Source organism: Triplophysa rosa, linkage group LG13 (assembly GCF_024868665.1).
Source record: "Triplophysa rosa linkage group LG13, Trosa_1v2, whole genome shotgun sequence".
Taxonomy (NCBI): domain Eukaryota; kingdom Metazoa; phylum Chordata; class Actinopteri; order Cypriniformes; family Nemacheilidae; genus Triplophysa; species Triplophysa rosa.
The window spans coordinates 1,628,363-1,643,759 of record NC_079902.1 but is presented as its reverse complement, the minus strand read 5'-3'; the positions used below and the strand labels follow the sequence as shown (position 1 = coordinate 1,643,759).

The 15,397-nt window shown below is 37.2% G+C and overlaps 1 protein-coding gene across 1 annotated transcript; it reads right to left on the bottom strand.

Moving 5' to 3' along the window:
- Positions 1–644: 644 nt before the first annotated feature.
- Positions 645–7,486, bottom strand: cenpk (centromere protein K). The gene is made up of 10 exons (XM_057349403.1): positions 7,379–7,486; positions 6,863–6,958; positions 6,095–6,151; positions 5,914–5,977; positions 5,741–5,787; positions 5,581–5,663; positions 5,368–5,466; positions 5,000–5,135; positions 4,835–4,888; positions 645–4,615 (listed from the first exon to the last, which is right to left on the bottom strand). Exons 1-10 carry the CDS (start codon positions 7,403–7,405, stop codon positions 4,460–4,462), a joined length of 819 nt encoding a protein of 272 aa, XP_057205386.1. The 5' UTR covers positions 7,406–7,486; the 3' UTR covers positions 645–4,459.
- Positions 7,487–15,397: the final 7,911 nt, after the last annotated feature.

Sequence of the window (15,397 nt, the reverse complement as noted above, 5' to 3'; positions counted from 1 at the left end):
TAATTACAGTAGAATTTAAAGAATTTCTGTCTGTAAGGATTTTTGGTCACCCTAATAAAATCACTGGGTCTTACCTGGCCACCTCTAAAAAAGTTCTGGCTACGCCCCTGCATGTTGCTAAATATAAACGCACCCTTATTTACACCTACATTCGTTTTTACATTAACACGTTAATGTAACTCAAACACAGTTTTTTAAGACTGAAGTCAGATTAATTTTGTTTAAATTTAAATGCATTTTTCAACTAAAGTAATTTAAGGCAACAACAATACTTTCAGTGTAAAAATAATAGTGAAACAATAATGATAAATTATTTACGGTCATTTTTACAAAACATAAATATCCAGTAAATATCCAATAAAAAATACAAACCTCAGCTGGAGTTCGGTTCGCTGTTGCCCGCAGCAGTGATCTCTTTATAAACTGTTTTTCACTTCTTCTGATTTCGTTTTTCAAGGTTAAAGTTTACATATCTAAATCGTAACAATGCCACTTTTTGGCCGGATTACGTTTCTCCATGTCGCAAAATCTAGGGGCGAGGCGTCTACACCCTGAATTTATAGGGGCGTGATATGTAAATTACAATCGATTTCAGCCGCCGCATATCAAGGTACGATCACTCGTACGATGAGATTGCCGGCATACGAATGTTTGATGAATCACACGTGAACCCTGTCGTAAGATGATTTCTGCGCACGGATCTGCCTCGTTTCTACGTTAGATTGATAAATGAGGCCCTTGTTACTAAACCTGATTCAACTTGTTTGCTCAGAAAGGCTTGCAGAAGAGTTGAGCGTAAATGGTGGTAAAAGGATAAGTTACATGTCTCATATGAAATATTAATATTAGGGCTCTAGACTAACATTTGAGAGAGGTGGCACTGGTGCGATCAAGTAATACAGTTGGTGACACCAGCCCTTAATTTGGTAGCACCAGAGTCGTGGGGTGAGATAGGAATAAAGAATCACTAAAACTACATCCAAACGAGTTTAATACATAATGTTTAATAAATTAATACAAATCATTATGATATATTTATGATATAATTATTTTTATTGTACATGTAAACTCTGTCAACACACAATTTTTTAAAACATTTTTTATGCATTTTGGCAGACGCTTTTATCCAAAGCAACTTACATGGCATTTTCCTATACATTTTGTTTCTAAGTATGTGCAATCCCCTGGGATCCAACCCACGAGACCTTGGCACTAGCGCTATGCTCTTACCACTGAGCTACAGGAAAGCTTAAAGCACATCTTAAACAACTAAATTACTGCATGCTACTTTCTTCCTTTATTTGTTGTTGTTAACAACTCATCTAAGAGAACACAATTCCTTTCATATCAGTGAGTGTTTTGGGGCCCGTCCTTTGTTGTTTGATGAACATTATAAAGAGATTTTTATTATGCTGCTGCCCCTTTAAGAGCTCGCGCACTATACTGAAACACAAGTGCGTTTTGTTTCCCAAATGTTTGATTACGAAACGGACTACTTTTAAAAGGATTCTTGCTAATATGGGAATTTTTATGTAATTTTGTGTTTATATGTCTGCTTTAGAGTAAGAAGGCGTGAAAGGGAACTCGGTTTAGCTTTTTGTGCTCGGACTTCCTGGGTGCACACATATCTCAAACAACTCGCCAGATCTGAAGGCTTTCAGTGATTTTTCTTCATGAAAGCTGCATTGATATACACATGTTTGGCTTTTTATCAATAGCAACTCACAAATAAAAAGTAGTTTTAGTATTTAACGTATGCTTTATACAATAGTATAGTACTTAAAGTTTAAACACATGTTTCCTTCATTAGCTTTACACTGCATACAATAGAGGGTATGCACGTGTCGTCACTTTCCAACGTGAACACGCCGGAACGCGCCTGCTTGAGTGGTAAAACACTGGGCAAAATGAATGGTTACAATATCAGGAAATGCAATTCCGCGCAACATTTGAGTGTCTAAGAACACCGGATTCCTTTGTAAGTCATAAGATAGTCGTAAGGATCACCGCCGAGTCCAGCTGCTTGTAGTTTCAGCAAATAATTGCGTGTTTTAGTCCCGGTTTTTGTTCCTCCTATTGAATGCAGCCATTTTGACTTAGTTTTACCTCTCAAGGGAGCGTGTCCCGGCGTGTTCACGTGGGAAAGTGATGTCAATGCATACCCTCTATAGAGCTTGTCAATCGACGTCACGCCGCATTGAATGTTGCGCCATCTTGGGAGGATGGCTGCTAGTGCGTTGAATGCAGTGTTTTGTTTTTCTTGTTTGATTAGGAAATATAATTATGGTAGGTCGGTCTTGCTGTGTTAAAAACTCCAATAGCATTACGCAGAGTCGTTTGGGAACAGCCCATGGTTCTTTCACTTTCGATTTCTCCATACATCAAACAAAACAAGTAACGGTACATATCAAAACAATAATAGCAGTGGAGTATGATCCTCCCAAGATGGCGGCGCCACTGCAACATAGGGCATGACTCAGATTCACATTCTTTATAAACGCAACACATTTCATTATCTTTGCTGTTTTGTACCTTAGCCGGGGAAATTCTTGTATTCTGTAGGAGGCATTGGCAAAACCTATTTATTTCAGTTGCAAGATTGAGCGCTTATTTGTGTTGCAAAATCATCCTTCCTGTTTATTTTATACTGCCATGACAATCTGATAGTATGAACATATTAGCCCGGTTCTGTCAACCTTGCACTGGTTACCTATAAAGCATCGCATTAACTTTAAAATCTTGCTTATTACCTATAAAGTCCTACATGGTTTAGCTCCTCAGTACTTGAATGAACTCCTCTTGTATTACAGTCCTTCACGTGCATTACGCTCTCAGGCGTCCTGTCAGTTGGTAATACCTAGAATATCAAAATCAAGTGCAGGTGGTAGATCCTTATCCTATCTAGAACCTAAACTTTGGAAAAGTCTTCCCAGCACTGTCCAGGAGGCAGACACACACTGTCAGTTAAAATCTAGACTAAAGACGCATCTTTTTAATCTTGCATACACCACACTTCCATAATATAAATCCTCTGAGGGTTTAGGCTGCATTAGTTAGATCAACCGGAACCAAAAACACAACTGATGTACTTGTTGCATAAGAGAGTGCAGAACAGTACTCTACTCTCAGCCAGTCTTGTCTCATTGTTCCAAGGTTACCACAGCGAGCAGGATGCAGTTCATGGCCTGACATGCCGGTAGAGCGGAGACCTGACAAGAGCTGAGATGATAGAGCTGGATAAAGAAGGACGCGGCGACTTGACACGTCTTCACCACAAAAATTCAAATGATATTAGATTATTAATGATAATCTTAAATCTATAATTTACCTTATTAGTAAATTTATTTATTTTTTATTTAGCCTTGTTGTGCAAGCACTGTCGAGCTTGTGTAGAGGCAGCAGCTTTTGCCAGAGGGGAACTGGAATCCCCTGGTTGGGCCTGGGTTCTCCTGAGGTTTTTTTCTCAATCGGAGTTTTGGGTTCCTCGCCACCGTTTGCATACTGTTTTGCACTATTTGCCTGGCCGGGGCGGCTGCTTTAGAATTTTAAAGTTTTACTTAATTAATATAGACTATTTGTAGTCTGTTTAATATTTGACCTGTGTTTCTCTCTCCTTTATCTTAAATGTGTGCTTTCACTGTGCGTGTGTGTCTGTGTGCGTCCGTGTGTGTGTCTATGTGTGTTAGTACGTGTGCATATTGTGTGTGTGGAGTGTTTTGTATGTGGGTATGCCTGTCTTCTGTGTTTTCACCTTTTTCTTGTTTTTACAGGTACAACTTTAATTGTTTTTCTTATAATCAATATGTCTCATGTACAGCTGCTTTGTAACAATAAAAATTGTAAAATGCGCTATATAAATAAAGTTGAGTTGAGAGTTGAGTTGATAGGGTATTTTCGTCGTTAAATCATTCTATATATTTATTTAATACTGGTAGAACAATTTGATAGGGTATTTTGTGCTGTAAATTAAACCTACATGTTTATTTTACACTGGTAGGATAACCTGATAGGGTATTTACGCTGTTTGTGTTTTTTTATGACCTGGTAATCAAAGTTTAGCTTTATTCTGAATCAGTCTTTAGGTTTGTGGGCTTTTATGACCTGTTGGTGTGTAGAAAACAAACGGTTAATAGTATACTATTTTATATTACTATTTCTAATATAAACTAGCATTAAGAGAAATGTATCCTCATTGTTAGTATATTTCAAAATTTTTGCTGTCACACCATAGGACACATTTATTTGTTAACTTCCCATGTCCTGTTCAACAGTTGAATATTCCATTCACTTCGAATGCCATACAAGTTGCACATTAAGCACCAAGGTACATTGTGAGCAGAATGAAAGGTGTTAAATATTTGTGTCTTGTGGAATAAATGTACATATGTACCAAAGGATTTTTATCTTTAATATTTGTGTAATTTCTGCAAGGTTATAATTCAGTTAAATGCTCCATATATTAAAAAAACATTTCTAGACGAATTTTACTGCAATCATCTGGATGCCTTATTGCAACACCATTGCGAAGAAGCATCTCTGTGTACGGCTGCCAGAAAGTGTCATCAGTAGTCACATAAGGGTCATGAGGAGTTTCTAATGTTTTGTTTGTCAGTTTCTGCAATAAATAAGAGGATGAATGGTGTGAGGGTGAAAGTGTTAATACAAAGAAGGTAAATAAATGAAGTCTGAATCTGTGTCAAGATACATTTTCATTTCAATTATGTAACACCAAGATTTTATCTTCATCCTATTTACTTTAATTTTTAAATTGATTACAAAAATGGTAAACATGAAAATAAAGAAAAAAATGTTAGTGATAAGTGTCCAAACATACCTCGATAATCTCACTCATTGAAATCAAGTTAACCTCTGCATCATATGCAGCAGCCTAGAAAATTTAAGTAAATTAGAAACGGTTTTTAATAAAAACAGAAAACATACCGAATTTTAGATAAGACTTGTTATCAAATTTAATGAAGAGGATGAAAATGCAACTGACTCTTTTTTTCTTTGTGCCATTTTCTCGAGGATCAGGAAGTGGGAAGTGCTCATCTAGCATGTCGCTCAGCATTTCCATGAGGCCGCTATGATAGTCTTTTAGATTGTTAATTTTTCTCTTCAAATCCAGCAAAACACTGCAAAGTGAAAAATGTGAAAATATTAAATTCTCCAGCAAAACCATCAACCATCTCCATCAAATTGTGAGAATGAGACAAATTACAAATTAACTACACTGACAAAACATGACAGCCATATAAAAGTGCTTAAATTTTTTTCTACTTGGAGTCAACCTTAAATAAAATATAAATAAAAACTACAAACTCATTCAAGGATGGCATTTGTTATCGCAGCATAAAACTGACATACCTGTGTTCTGATAACTTCTCGTTTTCATGTTGTAATTTGGTGACCCGATCAGACACCGCATTCAACACGTCTTTTTTATCTGTCAGCCATGTCTGCTCCCTGAAAAATAGAGTAATTACAGAGTCAAACATAGATTCTGTGTGATTTTCATAATTCACAGTTTTCATGATTATTAAAGGATCATTTTAAAAATAAATCTGAAATCTGTAACACCTTTTCAAAATCCCTTTCAGGGCATCGAGTCTTGCTTGTGAACATGACAGGACCATTTCAAGCTGACTGTTCAGTCTTTGCAACTGTAAACACAAAAAAGTTAGAACATGATATTTTACACTCACTGGGTGCATTGGGTGTTATTAATGTGATTATTTACCTCCTCCTTTCCAACAGCTGATAAAACTTCAGGATTTGTCAGCAATACTGTAAAAAATAGGGTTATAAAAAGAAAAGGTGTAAAAAAAGTAAAATGTTACTGAAGTCTTTATGTGTATAATTTATAATATATAATTCTGAGTACATAAAACTACAAATAATATTTACACTTACATTTTGGTTCCATTTCCTGCCACTGTTCTAGCTCAGCTGTGATTGCATTTAAGCAATTTACTGCCTGCTCACAAAAAATTAACAAATATTTTCAGAATTGTTTTGCCTCCACTGAAGAAAAAGAATCACTTTATAATATGAACAGTATAGGTCCTCAATTAAAAACACAAAAAGGACAGACCTCATTCGATTCAGCATCATTAGACTCGGTGTCCGCCAAAATGATCTCATTTTGGAGCTAAAAGATATAATTAGTTACATTATTCTGCAGATATCTAAGTAAGGGATAATGTACAGGCAGCCGGTTGTTATCGCAGAAATAAGCCTTGACAGTGAAGGTGCTTATTTCGCGATAACAGCCGGCTGTTGGTACATTATCCCAGTTGTCACGGCTACTTGCCACATGAGAAAAAGACTGGACATAAAATGTGAATTTGAAACATTTTATTAGCTCATTTTGACCGAATGCAGACCTTCCGCGAGAAAAAGACGTTTAATTTCGGTTTTAAAGTAAGAAACGACGTTCAAACGTCATGAACAGGCAAACTGGTTTAATCATTTGTAAATATAATATCATATATGTTATTAAAAGACATATTTATAATTATTTTTTGTGTAATATTAAACTGCCCCTCTCAAAATGATTTGCAGCATCCTGGTTACAGGATGTTATTAGTTTTGAGCGGTTGTTATTTGAAAATAACAACCATTGTAATGTCGCGTCTGGCCAATCAGAATCAAGCATTCAAATGAGCCGTGTAATAAAAATAACTAACACATTGTAATTAACTCAAAGCAACAAAAAAAAGTTAATTGTGTTTTCTGTCATAATGATAATTTTATCTAAAAATGTGTGCCCTAGATTGCAAGAGAAGCTTAAGTAAACGGTTATACTTCCAGAAATGAACGAGATAAAACTACTGATGTGGGAAAAACTATGGTAAATTACCTTATTTAGCAGTCCAAACTGTTCCTCACACTCATCCAACAGCACTCCCATGTCCTCTGAAGACTGAGAGAAACGGTCCTGGGCCATTGCTGTGTGCTTCAGTGGTGATGTTGTTTAACGTTTAAAAAGAACAAAAAAATGTTTTACACGAGACAATGCTACCCCATTTTTTCTTTACTTATAGATAACGTTAGACATTTCATAAATTAACAACAACAACAACAAAAACCCTGCAAGTCAAAGCAGTACTAAATCCCCAAATTAAAACTTCATAAAGTTAAAAACAAATAACGTTAATAACCATAAATACGCGATTTATAACAAGTCTTTATAGCAATAAACATTACAGATTATTGTTCAAAAGGTAAACGTCCTAAGTAATGGCTAAATTGGTACACTAGCCGTGAAGCTAACTAACGATTTTAAATTACTGGGCAAATGCGTGGAAACGTTCTGCGATTAGTAGAACTATATTTTGTTGACAAATATAATTTATAGATTTATGCTGGTACTTACAATAAAGTCGCGCCCGTGTGTAATCATCCGCCATACATGAAAACAAAAATGCCGCCAACGCAAGCGTCATGACGTGGAGGATCTTCTTCTTCGTCTTGTTAATGTCCGCTCACTTCTTAGGAGCATCACCGCCACCTACTGTATATCTTACACGGTGACGCTATTAATGTAGAACTATTACCCCTGCATTGAATAGAAAGACATTATTTAAATAAGATTGGTGTGAGTAAAGCTACATTTATTGATTTGTTAGATGACGTTGGAAATTTTATAGATTGTAATTCGTTTATTGAGAAATTTGAGAAAACATGTTCTGCGAAAGTATAGCCTATACAATCTCCCCGAATAAAATTCATACAAAATACTCTTTATTATTAATTAAACGTGTCTGTTCAACTACCAAAGTTGTTTATGGTTCATAAAAAAGTGTATCAACAATAGCAAAAAATCGTTTCTGATTTCAATACACCAACCAAAATTAAAATCTTTGAAAATGTAACGTTTATTAAGAAATAAGCCTATTGTAATTACATTACATGGCCACTTATTACTTTTTTACATTTGAAAAGTAGCCAGAGGTAGGACCATAGAGGTACTTTAATGGCAGATTATGACAGATGATTTCATTTGCCACACCGCAGTCCTTGATCCACTGCCCTCACTTCAATCCATGACTATTTCCTGCATTATTTTGAGATCACCAGCAATCTTTTAACACTTTGCGATGATTGTTATCACCTCCCGGCAAATTAACATCAAAGCTTGTGCGGTGGAAGTTTTTGTAACCGCTCTGCTTTCGATCTAAACCTTATAATATATGTTTACTGTTTATTTATGTAGAATACTATAACCTATGTAAATGTACTCGTTTAAGACTAATTAGGATGTCTTTTCAGGCATATAAATAACAAAGAAGTGAAGCAAAATGAAATCGTTTTTACAAACATACAAAATCTGCAGATGGAGAGGAGTTCGTGTGCAAAACAAATCTCGAATCTTGACAACTGTTCGAGACCGCAGAAAGCAAAAGTTGTCCAGTAGGTGGCAGCAGAGGTCTAGAACTGACGCTTTTTATCTCTCGAAACAAAGGTCACATTCATTTCCGAAGTGATCATCCCTATGCCCTTAATCCCTTCGAAGAGTAAAGATCTTGATGTGTAAACTCAGAGGGAAAAACGCAAAGGTATCTCTTAACCTGTCCGTTTAAAATGTACTGGGCGAAAGGAGCAATAAAAACAACATCTTCTCTTTATTTGGAGGGCAATTATCCCGTTTGGCATGCATCGACTGTCACACTGGTAGGCTACGTCACTGTTTTTATTTGTTTATGTTAACTTTTTACTTTAACTTATTACATTTTTACCCAAATTTCTAGACCTTTTACATTTTCAAACCAGGCTAGTTTTAATTCTTTTTTGTTAGCATAATCAATATTATAGGCCTATACAGTATATCATTGCATGACTTTTCAACCTAAAGACAGGTAGTGCTTCTCAATTCTTGTTTGTGCATCCTAGTTTCCTTTCCTCGCGTCTTAGCTCCACCCCTTCAGGATGCCAGGGAAGGGAGCAAGGAAAAGACGCAAGGAGGGAGGAATTAAAAGAAGTGAAATGGCAGGGGCGCAAAAATGGGGTATGCAGTATATGCGGTGCATAGGGGCGCCGCACAAGTGGGGGCGCCATTGTGCCAAAATATTATTTAACGTTTTTTAAATAAAACGTTATAAAAAATATAACGAAAAAGTCATTATCTAAAACGTTTTAGTTTCACTTTTGTCTAGCATTTTAAACGAGTTCAATAAATATTAAAATATTTAAAATATTTAAATTTATTTAATCAAGTTATTATGTCAACCAATCACTCTTTCACAGTCAAATGACCAAATGGATCGAGCAAAGAAACTTCCCAAAGCGCAGAACAGAACATGAAAATGAAAAGTAAATTGACAAGTAAAAAACAAGTTATTTAACGTTGCCTGAGAGGTAGTTCATATTATAATACAATATCAGGTCACCTCTAGGCCTACATCTTTGGCGCTTATAAAATAAATCTATGTTTGTGAAGGAGCTAATTACATTCGGGAGAGTCTGAGACGGTTGTTAAAGCTGTTAAGTCTCCCACTATCACGCATTATCGGGTTCTTCATTAATCGTCGGACGCGTTTGTCCCCATATGACAACGCGAGCTGTGCAGTTTGAACGTCAGGTCCATGTCCTTCACATAACATGAGCAGTTGCGTCTTCTGCAAACAGCGCGCAGCACAGAGCACCGGAGATATTGCGTGTGGACACTGAAACAGCGCAATGATTGACAGGATGACAGAGACAAAAGCGCAAAAGAACGTTAGTTAATAAAAAATAATTTGAGCGTTCAATGTAAATGAGTTTGTCTTTGTTTTACTTTAATGATGTTTTCATAAAATGTGAACCACAAACTAAAAATGCTTAAAGCAAGGGGAAAATCCAAAGATTTTTTATTTATTTGCGTTATAATATCTGTTATCCATCTTATTCGTTTTTTTCAATAATATTTTAATTATAAATGCACAGTAAAGGTATGTTTAACATGGGCTAATTTTATTGTTGTGTTTTTATTAAATATTAATGAACCACAAACTAAGCATTCGTTTTAAAGTAGGCCTAAGTGGGAAAAGAACAAAAAAATACAACGCGAGTATATCATGTGATACGTCTTATTCGTCTTATTCTGATAACAATAAATAATGTTAATAATACTTTTTGTTGAAGGAAAGGGAATAATCTAAATGTATAACTTTAAAGATCAAAATAAGTTTATTTCCTCATCAGCTCTAACTCGATTGTTACTTATATTTGGGATATTTAAAGAAGTTTTAACTCAACTCAACTTAACTTTATTTATATAGCGCTTTTTACAATTTTCATTGTTACAAAGCAGCTGTACATAAGACGTACTGACTATAAGCAAAACAATTAAAGTTGTACCTGCAAAAACAAGAAAAAGTTGAAAACACAGAAGACAGACATACCCACATATAAAACACTCCACACACACAATATGCACACGTACTAACACACATAGACACACACACACACACACACACACACGTGTTCAGGTTTGCTTGATAATTACAGACAGGTGTGCTGAAGCAGGGTTGGAGCTGCAGTCTGTAGGACGGTCAATCTCCAGGAGCAGGGTTGGTGACCACTGCTTTAAATGAATCTGTCCCCCAAGATTATTATTATAAACACGAGCCTCGTCTAAAAGGCAGAGGGGGAGGTGTCGCAGCACTTTACAATAACTCTCTTAGCATTTCCCAGAAGTCGAACTCTAAATATAATTCTTTTGAAGTCATGGTTCTTCATGTTTCAACACCTAATACTAAAGATAAAACACTTTTAAAATTGATTCTAGCTATTGTATATAGGCCTCCAGGGCACCACACAGATTTTATTAAAGAATTTGGTGGGTTCTTATCAGAACTAGTACTGGCCGCAGATAGACTCCTTGTCGTTGGTGACTTTAACATCCACGTAGATAACGTTACAGATGCCTTAGGAATGGCTTTCAAAGACACTCTTAACTCCATGGGCATTAGTCAACATGTGTCAGGACCCACTCACCTTCGTAATCATACTTTAGATTTAATACTGTCTTACGGTATAAATGTGGACGACGTTAAAATCCTTCAGCAGAGTGAAGACATTTCGGATCATTATCTGGTATTATGTTTGCTTCACTGGCCTACGGCTGCAAATAAAACTCATTGTTACAAATATGGTAGAACAATAACTTCAACTACCAAAGATGCGTTTCTCGATAATCTGCCCGAATTGTCTCAAATCATGAGAAATAACGTTGAAGATCTTGACATTACCACTGAAAATTTTAATTCCACCTTCTCGGTAACGCTAGACAAAGTTGCTCCACTACGTTTAAAGAAGATTAAAAATGGCAGCCCCACACCGTGGTATAATGAACACACTCAGGCTCTAAAGAAAGCGGCCCGAAAAATGGAGCGCAACTTTAAGAAAACTAAATTAGAGGTATTTCGTACAGCATGGAAGGATAGTATTCGAAAATACAGGAAAGCCCTAATAACTTCTAGATCCGCCTACTTTTCATCACTAATAGAAGAAAACCAGCACAACCCTAGGTTTTTATTTAACACGGTGGCTAAATTAACAAAAAATAAATCGTCAGTGACTTCTGATCCTGTATATCAGCATAGCAGTGATGAATTTATGAACTACTTCACATATAAAATCCAAGATATTAGAGAAAAAATTATAACAATGCAATCAGAAGTGAAACCCGCTGAACAAACTAACTACAGCGCCCTTAAGGAGAAAATGCAATTATTTTATACCGTAGATCAAGATGAGCTGTCTAAAATTATTAGATCATCTAAATCAACAACATGCATACTAGACCCTATACCTACAAATCTACTGAAAGAGATGCTCCCAGAAATTATAGATCCTCTTCTTGGTATTATTAACTCATCTCTGACATTAGGACATGTGCCTAAAGCATATAAGGTGGCTGTTATAAGGCCCCTTGTCAAAAAACCCCAACTCGACCCTAGAGAACTAGGGAACTACAGGCCTATATCGAATCTACCTTTCATATCTAAAGTTCTGGAAAAAGTAGTTTCAACTCAATCATGCTCCTTCCTCCAAAGGAATGACATCAATGAAGAATTCCAGTCTGGATTTAGAGCATGTCACAGTACAGAGACTGCTTTGATCAGAGTTACAAATGATCTGCTATTGGCGTCTGACCGAGGTTGTATCTCGTTATTGGTGCTGCTAGACCTTAGTGCTGCATTCGACACCATTGACCACAGCACATTCCTACATAGACTCGAAAATTACGTCGGCATTAAAGAAATAGCTTTGAAATGGTTTAAATCTTATTTATCCGACCGTTTTCAACTTGTAGCAATAAACAATGAGGTGTCACGCAAAACGCAAGTCCAGTACGGTGTACCACAGGGCTCAGTCTTAGGGCCTCTGCTCTTCGCATTATACATGCTACCTCTAGGACAGGGGTCACCAACTAGCGGACTCCGGTCCGGATGCGGACCGCGAGATGCATCCGTCCAGACCTCAAAGCCTTTTGACATCATAAATAAATGAACGCCTAACATTATTTTCTAATGCAATCAAATTTATACCAGGCACATCAAGGTCCGCTCTGTAGCAGTTTGGGTCCTACGGCGCCACGGACAGTTAACATATGCGCACTGTTGCCATGTTCAGACGTCGACGTCTCGACGAGAGAAGAGAACCGGGACAGACTCGCTGCACAGCGCACAGACAGATGTAACTCTCAGTGACTGAAAAACAATGTCCTTTTCAAAAGTTAGAAAAGTTGACGCTGAAAACCATGTTTTCCTAGATGAATGGGTCGTGAGATTTGCATTTATTCTTCCTGCATCGAGATGCACGAGACCGGTTTGTCTCATTTGCTCGGAGTCTGTCACGGTTGTCAAAAGTGGAAACCTTAAACTGCATTATGAAATTAGACAGAGACACTTTGAAGAAACTTACACGCAGCAGTCCGAGGTAAGGACACGGAAAATATATGAGCTCAAAGCCCAGTAGGAGCGATCTACATGGGTCCTCCCTCCCTCACTCACTTACTGCCCAACAACCAGATATATGAATGTTCACTAAGAATACAGTGGATCTTAGGAAAACATAACAAGCCCTTTACTGATGGGGAAATAGTAAAAGAGTGAATGGAGCCTGCGTGTGAAACACTTAGAAGGAAAATAAAGACATGAACTAAAATAAAATATGAAACAAACCCCCTTTCAGCTGCAACGGCCACCAGAAGAGCTGAAATGTTATCAAAGGATGATCAGTCACAACTTGATGCTGCTATTTGTTCATCTCAGTTCAGCAGAAAACAACACTTTGGTTTTCTTTTAAAGTTGTTAATGTTGAAATGAATGTATGTTCAGTGCAGGTTTAGAGATTAGGGCATTTTACACATTTTCCTTCATTATATTGTTGTCAGACATTGTTATGCCGTTGTATAGATATGAAAAGACATGTTTATTTCTTTGGTCTGCCAAAAACCATCAATTCGTGATTTTAGGTATTTAATTATCCGGACCTCGACTGGCAAGGAGGGTTTGTTTACTGGACCTCAAGCGATTTTAGTTGAAGACTCCTGCTCTAGGAGATGTAATAAAGCGACACGGAGTTAGCTTTCACTGTTATGCTGATGATACTCAACTTTATATTTCCTCGAAGCCTCATGAAACACAACAGTTCCATCGAATAATGGAATGCATAGTCGATATAAAAAACTGGATGAGTAACAACTTTTTATTAGGCTGTGTAACTGGAACTGCTTGTGATCAATAACGAAGTGTTACTTATTGGACCGAAAACTGCTGGAAGACAGACCAAGATATATTGCTTTGACTATGTGACGGATGTGTTAACCTCTCGTCAAAAGTCTTCAGTTCTTCATAGAATCTAGTCATTGCCACTCGCAATGTAAAATTGCTTTCATCTAGATATATCTGAAATCGTCATGCGTAAATCCAGATGCAGGAGTTAAATCATGCTTTAATCAGAGCTAGTTACGTAAGCGACTGTTAGGCTGTCGTTGCCCTGAGGTATTAAAATATGGCAAAGCTCGAGTTCTTACGTACAAAAGAAGTTGAGCACTTTTAGGGCGGTTCGAACTGAGACACTGTTATATATAACTGGTAACGTGTTATGTTGCTTATTACTATTCAGCTTCATGTTTAGCTCCAGTATTGAATTTGAACTCTATTTGTTTAGACGTCCTTCACGTGCTTTTTGTCTCTCAGAAGTCTCTGTCAGTTAGGTATTACGCTAGTTGTAAGTGTGGTAGTTTTCATAAGAATCATAGTTTGACAGCATCGTGTTTATGTTTGAGAGTTGGTGGGCCTCGGTTCATCTTAGACAATAGCTCCGATTGTTTTATTTGCGCACGTCGAGTTAATCTTACTGGTACAATATGTTATCTATGCCCGGTTGCTGTTACTTGGAGGGCTTGGTCCTAATGTGCGTTAGGCAGACACCTCTGTATTTAAATATTCTGCTTAGACTATGAACTGCGTACAGCGTGTTATGCGGGTTGGTGTGCCTTTACGCGTCGAATCTTAAGACGATGGATCCTTATGGAGCATACCTTCACTGATTAACTATCTAGAAGTCCTCTCAGTTGATTATGTACTTTAGTAAGCTTTGCTGGTGATTATGTTCCTCTATACTTATGCTCTGTTGGGCCTGTCATTGCCCCTCGTGAGGTTCCAAGCACTTCGCTTTATTTTAATTTACAATGGACGTTGGATTTCCAATTCACATTTTGATAAAATATCGTTGAGTTTAGGGCCATTATTCGTCCCGGACCAAACAACTGTGTACTTGTTGCATCAAAGAGTACAGAACAGTACTCTACTCTCAGCCAGTCTTGTCTCATTGTTCCAAGGTTACCACAGCGAGCAGGATGCAGTTCATGGCCAGACCTGATGGTAGAGCGGAGAATGGGAAGTGGGGACCTGACAAGAGCTGAGATGATAGAGCTGGATAAAGAAGGACGCGGTCTCTTGACATGTCTTCACCACAAAATTTCAAATGCTATTAGATTATTAATGATAATCTTAAACTATAATTTATTTTATTATTAAGTTTATTTATTTTATTTAGCCTTGTTGTGCAAGTTCTCTGGAGCTTGTGCAGAGGCAGCAGCTTTTGCCAGAGGGGAACTGGAATCCCCTGGTTGGGCCTGGGTTCTCCTGAGGTTTTTTTTCTCGATTAGAGTTTTGGGTTCCTCGCCACCGTTTGCATACTGTTTTTGCACTATCTGCCTGACCGGGGGGGCTGCTTTAGAATCTTAAAGTTTTACTTAATTAATATTGCATATAGGAATTTATTAGTCTGTTATATTTGACCTGTGCTTCTCTCTCCTTTATCTTAAATGTGTGCTCTCACTGTGTGTGTGTGTGTGTGTGTGTGTCGTGCGTTCGTGTGTGTGTGCTTGTCTGTGTAC